This window comes from Lithobates pipiens, unplaced genomic scaffold, assembly GCF_037356315.1.
Source record: "Lithobates pipiens isolate NorthernLeopardFrog02 unplaced genomic scaffold, aLitPip1_a1.2 Scaffold_8, whole genome shotgun sequence".
NCBI lineage: Eukaryota > Metazoa > Chordata > Amphibia > Anura > Ranidae > Lithobates > Lithobates pipiens.
The window spans coordinates 307183003-307193877 of record NW_027507903.1 but is presented as its reverse complement, the minus strand read 5'-3'; the positions used below and the strand labels follow the sequence as shown (position 1 = coordinate 307193877).

General features: G+C 40.8%; 1 protein-coding gene across 1 annotated transcript; it reads left to right on the top strand.

The window, feature by feature from the left end:
- The first annotated feature begins 581 nt into the window (after window positions 1-581).
- On the top strand, window positions 582-8470 carry LOC143962093 (sulfate transporter-like). Its single transcript, XM_077471419.1, has 3 exons — window positions 582-599; window positions 2891-3478; window positions 5629-8470. The coding sequence occupies exons 1-3, from the start codon at window positions 582-584 to the stop codon at window positions 7213-7215; spliced, it is 2193 nt and encodes a 730-aa protein (XP_077327545.1). The 3' UTR covers window positions 7216-8470.
- The last annotated feature ends 2405 nt before the right edge of the window (window positions 8471-10875 follow it).

Genomic DNA, 10875 nt, shown 5'->3' with positions numbered 1-10875 from the left:
AGAAGTTTCAAATGGCATGTGGGATGGCAATGCACGTTAAGGCATGATCTTGGTCTGTTGTCTGAAAACTGACACTTCATGTGAAGAAGCTACATATCATACAATCCCTTGGTCTCTCACTCTAGCGCACTTCAGGTGCCGTAATTAGACCTGCCACAGTCACAAGAAAGCAGGGCTTACACTGGGAGACCACCATGCTGAAAGAGATGCGTTTTCAACATATGAGCACTCCCACATTTGTAATGCACTAGAGAGGAAACGGTAAGGCATTGATTGGACATTGTGTAACCCAAAGTTGCCTGTTGATAGATATAAGCCAGCAACTTGGTGGACTCAAACTTTGAAGATCTGTATTGTCTACACAAGAACATCTAGTAAAACAATGCTAATACATTTTGGCCCCTGTGGCCTTACTTATAGCACTGCTATAGAATTAAGTCCAGTGAGTTTCCGGTTTATATCTATCAACGTTAAAAGTACTGAGGGTGAAGAGTGAATGGAGAGATGTTGGGGAAGATTAGAGAATGAGTGGCATAAGAATGAATAAGAGGATTACAATAATATGAGGACAAAAAGAAGAAATGGCTGGAGTGGGAAAAGTAAGAAGGTTGTCAATGAGTGTCAGGAAAATGGCTAAAGAATTCTGCCCAAGACAATTATGGCCGGCATGGTAAACAGTGTGACTAATGTGGCCGGTACTTTCTCATTGTAACCTGAACAGATCACATGACTTACTTCCTGGTCTATTTAAGCCTGCTCCTGGAGCTGCTCATTGCTGGATTATCTTCAGCTTCTCCTTGATCCTGTGTTCCTGTGTATCCTGATTGAACTTCTGTTATTGACCCGGCTTGCTCTGACCTGTGATCCTGATCTCCAGATTTAGCCTTGGCTTGTACTTCTGACTTCTCTCTGGCTTCCTCTGATCTTGGCTTGGCTTATCGACTCTGCTACAGATCTGTCTTCCTGTGTATGACCCCAGCTATCCAATCTCATCATCTGAACTGATCTTACTGAGTATGACCCCCAGCCTGGCTCTCGTTTCTGTCTCCGGTTTGTTACTCTGTCAAGCTTACCTGGTATCTGCAAGCACACAGCTTTAAAGTTCATCTAGACTGTCCCTGCTACATTACAGTGACCAGCTCATCTCATCTCAGTACCTGGCAAACCGTGTTTCTCTGGGCACTGCTCTCCCTGTACCACTTTCAGGGAAACGCTGCACTTAGGCGCAAGGGGAGCCCTCTCAGCATCTTGGTCTCACACTTAGTATGTTGCAATGAGGAGTAGAGAAGAATGGGAAGGTGAGATAACTATATAGTAAATACCTGAGAAGTTTAACGAGAATATGTCTTTTGGTTTCCTCTGTTTATTTATATTTAAAAATGGAAAGGGGAGGGTGATGTGGGAAAATGCTGTTTGTATGTCAGTGATGATAATTGAAAAATTTTTCAATAAAGAATATAAAGTAAAAAAAAAAAAGTATTGAGGGACTGCGACTGCACAGCCCAGCTACGAGCACCGTTTTTCAGCCTTGGATAGCATCACCAGCAGTAGAGCTTGGGTATTGCATTCAGTGATTCTATAAGAAGTTGCCTGTCCCTGTAGCAAAAAGGAATAAGCTAGGTAAATGAGTACATGGACATAGAGGAATCAATCAGCCAACACGCTATAAACAGCTTCTTTCAAAATATAAAAGGCGCCAACCCTATGTAGATGCATGTGACAGCTTCCCCTTTAAGTGTGAATCACACTATAATATCAAACAAAAAACAACACCTACTTTATATGTTTTGTTTGACACTATAAACTGCAGCTTCAATATGTGAGCCCATCATTATAAGTTAAAGAAAACAAACAACACATGGACTATAACTAAAGTAATACCTAGTTAAAACAACAACAAAAAATGTAAAAGTACAAAATGCCTTTAATTACGGTAGTTCAAATACGGTACAGCTTTTATTATGACACGTGTAGAAAATATTCAATGATATGTTGCAGGAAAAGTATACAATTAAAACAAATTAGGGGTGGGTGAAAAAGTCTTCATCGGTCACCTAGAGTACCCTGCTGACTGGGGTTGTGGCTGCCCCCAAGCAGCAGGTTCCAAATTGTCTCTTGGTGGCGGGATCCTGGCAGATTCAAAAAACCCAAAATTAAAACAAACTAAAACTAGTACTAATTATACACACTCTTCTTCAATAAGAACAAAGAGAGACACCCAGCCTTGAGCCTTTTTGCTAGTGTATTTAAGCTTCACCACAGGTATATATTATACCAAGTAACAACAAATAATTAAGCAAACGTTTTCACTTGTTTTGGAAATAATTGATAAGGTGGAAGAAAGAAAGGCTGGCATGCTAGGAGTCCAAGTGTAAGTAGCTTAACATGGAAATTCTTTGATGTCACTAAATTCAGATGTATTTTTTTTTTATAAACTCTGAAATCAAACCTCATAAAACAATAATTGATGATCCTGTTGGGAAGGTCTGTATTTAACCATTTCCTGTTATGAGGGTGAAAACTATTTCCCTGTTGTACTCCTGTGTTGCCACTTTCACGTGTTCCTTGGTGGATGCTGCAAACAGCCAAGCCACCACACTTTGCATGGGCATGGTTTATTGTTACTATAAGGAAGTCAATCCTGAGAAATGATGTGCAGCTGGTACAGAAGTGAGGACATGTAGGTAAGACATGGCTGAAAGAAGCTGGAGGATATCAGCAGCACTGAGATGGACAATGGGAGTAAAATAAGATAAAAACTGTATTTTTTAATCAAAAAAGCATTCAATTGCTTATGATGTTCTTTACAAAGTTAAGTATCATCTAGTTAAAGTTTAGATGTACTGTCCACTAACATGTTTCATATTTTCTTAACTTGTTTAATCATCAGTGTGTGGATTCTGAAGATTCTATAAAGAATGAGTTCTCAAACCGGGCAGAGCACTCACCTTCTCTACCCTACATTTCCGTGGAACTTGAAGAACAAATCAAGCCACCATTCAAACTAAAAGATATAATTTGTGAGACAACCAAAGAATGTTGTATAAATGGTCCAAGAAACTTGGGCAGGTTTTGTTTTGAACTATTCCCAGTACTAACATGGCTTCCTCGCTACAAAGTTAGAGAATATCTGCTGGGAGACCTTATGTCTGGAATCATAGTTGGCATTGTGACTATTCCTCAAGCAATAGCTTATTCACTCTTAGCAAGCCAGGATCCTATCTATGGCCTTTACACCAACTTCTTCTGCTGCATTATCTACTTCTTCATGGCATCCTCTCGCCATAACTGTGTTGGAACATTTGGGGTACTGTGTCTTATGGTTGGAGAATCTGTGAACAAACAGTTGAAAGCTGCAGGTTTCACAGAAGAAGATACCAGATTCAACTTAACAATGACTGATGGAACTGTATGTGGGAAAGGGTGCTATGCCATTATGGTGGCCACATCTTTAACCTTTATGGCTGGAATTTACCAGGTAATGTTATGTTGCATATCAATTAAGTAAAATATTATAAAGAACCTGTCATTCAGTTTGACACCTTTCTGCTGGGTGCTGCTATTTTCTGACGTTGATGCTTTTCGAAGACAAGCTTTGCTCTCCACTTTTAACTTCAGGTGTCCAGGTACTTTTTTCCAATTTTTTACTTACTCATTTTTCAGTAAAAGCATCCAGAGTTTGTAAAAAACCCTCCTAACCATACATTTTCTGAAAGTACAGGACCAATATAAGAAAAAGATGATGCTATTGATTTTGTAGGTCCAGTGATAGTTCCAGTTTAGTTATATTGATGGTTTTCAAAATTTTATTAAAAAAAATAAAAAAATAAAATCATTATTCACCCACAAACACAACATTACTTACAAATGTAAAGAATACAACTGTATCAATCTAATAAATAACAAATATTTGTAAATTTTAAATTGTTCGTTTATGCAAAACTGTGAAAGCAGAAGGTAAGAAAAACTGTACATAAACAACTTACACCAAAAATCTGGAGGTTGGGCTTACGCCCATGCATTGGGATAACACACATTCGGGGTTATTTACGAAAGGCAAATCCACTTTGCACTACAAGTGCACTTGGAAGTGCAGTTGCTGTAAATCTAAGGGGTAGATCTGAAATGAGTGTAAGCTCTGCTGATTTTATCATCCAATCATGTGCAAGCTAAAATGCAGTTTTTTGAAGCAGCAATGCTTTTATAGCAGAAGAAAAGGTAGAGGATATAAGGTTTACTGAGTTGGCCAACTGGAAGCCATCCTCTTCTCATGCAAGCCTTTCATCCTTGGAAAGGAATAAGCCTGCAGTTTAGAACCATATCATAGCAACCTCCATCCTCCATCACAGAGGCAATCCATTTTATGGTACAGTAGACTTCCTTGAAAGTCAAAGTTTACTAAAAGGATTAATTCAGCTTTGTGCTGACATGCGTAAGTTAGAACAGCAAAAAAGCTGCTTCCATCTATTAGTGCCTCTCTATTCCCTAAACCATTGCCCTCATTGTTTTTAGATCAAGTAAGGTAGCCAGGGTCCTTTCCCCTGCAATATGAATAGCTCCCCTACTTATAAAAATAATTTACCAAATAATATATTTCTAGAAAGTAATGGTCCATATCCTGGTGTGTTAGCTTTATGAAATGTATACATTTTTACAAGCTTTTTTTTTTTTTATTTGTTTAAACTCACACAAAAATAAGTCTTTATATTAATTTTAAAATGTATGTCTGGGAAACATAAAAATAAACATATGCAGAACATCTCTGCAATTCACATATATTTCATCTGATTCTGTCCATTCAGAAAAAGAAGGAGCCGGAAAATGACATATTTACCTGCTCCTTACCCCGCTCTCCATCTTGAAAGATCTGGGATGGGGAGGGGCAAAGGAGCACAGAGGGGGACCAGAGGAAGACACGGGGGAACCAGAGGAGCACATGGAGGAACACATGGAGGGGGACCAGAGGAGGACACAGAGTAGGACCAGAGGAGGACACAGAGGGGGACCAGAGGAGGACACAAGGGACAGTCAGGAACGATCGGTACAAGTACTCATGCAAATGCTCGGTATCGGCACCGATACCGATACTAGTATCAGTATCAGTGCAACCCTAATGGTGATCCAGCAAAAAATCCAGTGAGCTCCTAACTTCCTGCTATTGGTTGGCAATGCTGACTCTTCTGCATTGAAATGCCGAAAAGTTTTGTCAGCTCTGCCTGATTTCTCCTCTTCTGGATTACAGAACTCAACATTTTCCTCAACCCCCTCTGTCGCTCTCCACCTGCCTTTATTATTTTTCCCCAGAAAATCTGACTGCATACTGTGTTTAGTAAAAGATCTCGAAAGATGTAGTTCTGCACGGAGGCGTGGCATGCTTACATCATTAGGAGGTTCCCATCCAGCACCTTCTCCTGCAATAATTTAACAAGCTTGGTGATAAAGGGTTTTTCTCATTATAAGAACAATATAGAAAATAAAAATAAATGCAGTGATGTGCTTGAGAGGGGGTAAGGAAAGAGTGGTGGTAAATATGATTCATGACTGTACAAATCCTTCAAGTAACATTTTAACGTTTAAATACAAATGTGTGTTTTTGAAAAAGCCTACTAAAATGTTTCTGTTTTGCAGATCCTTATGGGACTATTCCACTTGGGTTTTATATCAATGTACTTATCCGAGCCCTTGCTGAGTGGCTTTGTCACTGGATCGTCCCTTACCATAATAACATCCCAAATGAAGTATCTTCTAGGTTTGAAGATTCCTCGTCGTGATGGTGTTGGATCTTTGATACTCACCTGGATTGACATATTTCAGAACTTGCAGCATACTAATATATGTGATTTACTGACCAGCATTGTAGCAATTGCTGTCTTGGTACCAGTGAAAACCATTAATGATTTTTACAAGACTAAGATGAAAGTTCCAATTCCAATAGAATTATTTGTTATCGTTGTGGCTACATTGGTTTCGTATTACTTTAATTTCAATGACAAATATGCGTCATCAATCTGTGGCATGATTCCTACTGGATTTAAACCACCAAGAGCACCAGAGTGGAGTCTGATTCCACGTATTGCAATAGATGCAATCCCAATTGCAATCATAGGATTTGCCATGACGGTTTCCCTTGCTGAATTATTTGCCAAAAAACACGGGTACACAGTCAGCACCAATCAGGAGATGATAGCTATTGGCATGTGTAATCTGATACCATCTTTCTTCTATTCTTTTGCAAGCTGTGCTGCTCTTGCCAAAACCATGCTTAAGGAATCCACGGGTGCAAACACACAGCTAAATGGAATTGTTTCCTCCATAGTGTTATTACTAGTATTGCTTGCTATTGCCCCCCTTTTTTATGCTCTACAAATCTGCATTTTAGGTGTTATTACAATAGTTAGCCTTAAAGGTGCTGTTATGAAATTTCAAGATACACCCCAGATGTGGCGGGTTAACAGGATAGACACATTGGTCTGGTGGGTCAGTATGCTGGCTTCTGCAGTAATCTCAACAGAGATCGGCTTACTGGTGGGCGTTTGTTTCTCGATGCTCTGTGTGATATTCCGTACCCAAAGGCCAAGGGCCACACTTCTAGGTCATGTCAGTGGCACAGAGATTTACGAAGATCAATTCAAATATAAAGAGCTTGACAATGTACCTAATATTAAAATTTATAAATTTGATAGCTGTCTGTACTATGCAAACAAGGATTATTTCAAATCAGCCCTATATAACAAAACGGAAGTTAACCCATCATTTGTGTTGGCATTACAAAGAAAAGCCAAAAAAGAGGTTTCACAAGCAGAAAACAAGTTTAAGTTTTTCTCAAAGCTAAATGCAATAAAAACACTTTGTAAACCTCAGAGGTCTCATGATACCGCCACTCCATCAATCACTATGCACTCGCTAATAATTGATTGTGGTGCCATGCAGTTTATAGATTCGGTGGGTTTCAGCGTGCTGAAAGAGGTTTACAATGATTATGAAGAGATTGGTGTGTGGGTATTTCTTGCCAACTGTAATCCATCAGTACGCCGTTTAATCCACAATGGAGGCTTTTTTGATGGCTCCAAAAGCAATGATGGTTTACATGTATTCTATAGTGTACATGATGCAGTCACATTTGCTGAAAAGAAGTTTCAAAGAAAGTTGAAGTATATTCATGAAAAAAGTGCTTCTTCACTCGCAGTGTCAGAATCAGATGATGTAATTCAATAACAACTTTGTTAATAAAGTTGCCCTCCTCCTACCTACTGGTATTTGAAAGTGATTGTAAACAATCAATCTCCTTGTAAAACAACCCATTAAATTTTACATATAAATGAAACCTTTTTGTAGAGATATAAAATACATTATAAATACTTGTTCCTTTTTTAAGTGATCACATTCCCTGTGTTCACAGCTGCATAAGAGGAGAAGCAGCAGCACACTAAGCTTCCCAGTGAATGAACGTGCAGGGGGGGGGGGTGATTTAGGACAAGTCTGATCATTGGAGGAGAGCACACAGAGAGCACACAGAGTTCCCAACATAGTTAGCTGACCACAGTGTGTTCTTCTGCTTAGTGCGGTCAGTTTTTAAAAGGAAAGCAGAGGGACTGGCAGTAACACCAGGGATTTTACATAAAGGAAGCAATACAAAGAGAACAGGATACTTTCTCATACAAGTACATGGTACAGCAAGCACATATCAGGAATATGAAGTGGGGTAACAAATGCTTTAAGGCGATGTGTGACCTCACTGATATATAGAGGCTTGGGTGGTGGAAGGGAGCCAGAAACAAGCTCCACTTTTAAGGAAAAGGCCAAGATTTGCATTAAGTACAAGTAGCTGTACATACAGTATATTATGGTTATGTTAACCTGTGATTTTCACAAGATAAAGATTGTAGATAATCACTGCTGATGCATTTCAGTTATTGGGTGATTCTGTTTGGTTGAATCATTCAGTGACTTCCTAGCTCAGAATCATCAGTCCCACTTCTGGAGCTCCCGAGAAACCTGATAGTAACTGCCAAGAAACAAAAATTTACTCTGGGGTTGACTGGCATCACCCCTCCTCCCTTTTTGCTCAGCTTGGTTGGAAAATATTACACATAGTTTGTCTGTGTGTTCTGGAGCAGATAAGGCAATTGCACAGTTTACTGGAACTCAAGAATGACTAAGGGAAACTAGAGAGAGAGAGCTAGAGATGGAGATGAAGGTTTAGCACCAGACTGATGAGTAACCGACCTTGCACTCATTGAAATAATACATTGAAATTAAGATGGTGGTACTTGCAAAACACATTCCATGCAGACCAGAAATCTGTTTTGTTAATGTTTATTAGCTTATCTAAGGTCATACATTAGTACCAATGTGCCTTAAGTCATGTTTTGTGATAAAAGTGTATTGGAACTGGAAATACAGTATGGGCAGGCAATATGGAATTTTTTTTCTTTTTCTTTTTTGAATATTTTTATGTATACAATAAAGATTGTATTTATGTTGGCATTTGGCATTACTCTTTCTTTTCTTTCTTTTAATTATAACTTTTTTTACTGCTGCAAACATTAGGAAAATGCTTGCGGTTTTAATGTTATATCTGGTTCCTGCAATATGGTTGAAAATCATTCAGAAAAATGGCATGGGTAGCCCTCCCTGCCCATTACCAGCCTATTTGGGTCTTGTACGCATATTAAGGGGAAACCTGTACCCATATTAAAAAAAGGAAATGCATGTGGCCCCCAGGCCCTATATACTCAGAACAGCAGTATACAGGCGGTGCAAACAAGACAGGGACTGTGTAGGTTTGTTGTGTTAAGTTGAATCTGTTTGTAATTTTCAACTGGTACATTTTTAAAGTGTAGCTCCAGTCAAAAAAACTATTTTTAAGCTTTTTGGAAAACATAGGGAAGGGTTATCACCCCTGTATAATTTGTTTTGTCGTCCATCTTTTTTCATCTCACTTGCTGCTGTCTCCTTGCGTTTGAAAGTAGGAGATGTTTGTAAGTTGGATGTTTGAAAGTAGGGGCCTGCCCTATATGCTCTGCAGAAATGGCGGAACAAGGTGTTGGTTTTGCCACAACATTGTAAGCCCTCAAAGTGACTCTTGGTGGGCGCTGGAGCGCCCTGCTGTGAACAATTATATCAAGAATTGTAATTACATGCTATTGTTGAACAGTGGTAGAAAAATTTACCTTTGGTGGTTGTGGTGCTGGTGCCACAACACTATAAGTCCTCACCGTTACTCTGGGTGGGCACAGGAAGGGGCCCTCCTGTGAAATATTATATCAAGAATTGTAATTACATGTCCCTGTTAAACAGGGGCAGAAAAATTTGGCCTTAGGCACTGCTGCTGGTGCCACCACACTGCAACCTCTTCCATATACTCTAGTTTTATTGCAGGAATTAGCCCTGCTGCAAAGCATTGCATCAAAAATTGTACTTAAATGCCCCTGTTAAACAGGGGCAGAAAAATTGGGCCTTAGGCACTGGTGCTGGTGCCACCACACTGCAACCTCTGCCATATACTCTAGTTTTATTGCAGGAATTATCCCTGCTGCAAAGCATTGCATCAAAAATTGTACTTAAACGCCCCTGTTAAACAGGGGCAGAAAAATTGGGCCTTAGGCACTGGTGCTGGTGCCACCACACTGCAACCTCTGCCATATACTCTAGTTTTATTGCAGGAATTAGCCCTGCTGCAAAGCATTGCATCAAAAATTGTAATTAAACGCCCCTGTTAAACAGGGGCAGAAAAATTGGGCTGCTGGCATCACCCAGAACCAAAAATGTTCTTCCAACATATCAGCGGAGGAGGAAGAGGATAGACAATCAACATAACAGGACAGTCACTCAGCATCAGCATAGGCAGTCTTGAAGGGATGTGGTATTTCAAAAAAAATTATTCGGTTACATCAGCTTCAGGTGCTTGGTAGCTGTGGGTTATCCAAGACTGATTCATCTTGATGAAGGTCAGTCGATCAACTGATTCGGTGGACAGGCGCACCCTGTGATCGGTAACAAAGCCACCAGCAGCACTGAAGGTGCGTTCCGAAAGAACGCTGGATGCAGGACAGGCCAGTAGCTCAATTGCATACTGTGCAAGCTCTGGTCAGTGATCCATCCTCAAGACCCAGTAAGCCAGAGGATTTTCGGTGGGAAAGGTGTCCAAGTCTGACCTTGCCCCTAGGTATTCCTGCACCATGTAAATCAGACGCTGGCGATGGGTGCTGGAACCAATCATACCTTGGGGCTGCGGACTAAAAAATTGTCTGAAAGCATCAGTTAGACGGCCACCTTCTCCACCGCTCCTTCTGACCGATGCCTCAGCAACATGTTGTCCAGGACCAGGAGTTTGTAACCTCCCAGTCTCTGGGAACGCGTTGCGCAAAGCTTTCTGCAAGGCCTCCCGGAGATGTCTCATCCTCTGCTCCCTCTGCGATGGCAAGATAAGGTCGGCAACCTTACCCTTGTACCGTGGATCAAGGAGAGTGGCCAGCCAGTAATGGTCCCTCTCCTTGATCCGAAGAATACGAGGATCTTTCCGCAGGCTTTGCAGGATCAGGGAGGCCATGCAGCGTAGGTTAGCTGAGGCATTCGGTCCGGAGTCCTCTGGGTCACTAAGGACAACATGATTCGCAGCTACCTCCTCCCAGCCACGTACAAGTCCACGTGTTTCTTGGGACTGTAAATCATCCCTACAAGACTGCTGCTGTTGATGCTGAGTGCCAGCCTCCACCTCCATGCTGACACAATCATCCTCCTCCTCCTCTTCCTCCTCATCCTCTTCCTGTGTGATGGGTGGCACAGCAGGAACACTGTCTGGATAAAGGGGGCCTTGAGAGGCAAGGAAGTCCTCCTCTTCCTGCCTCTGTTCTGCCTCAAGTGCCCTGTCCA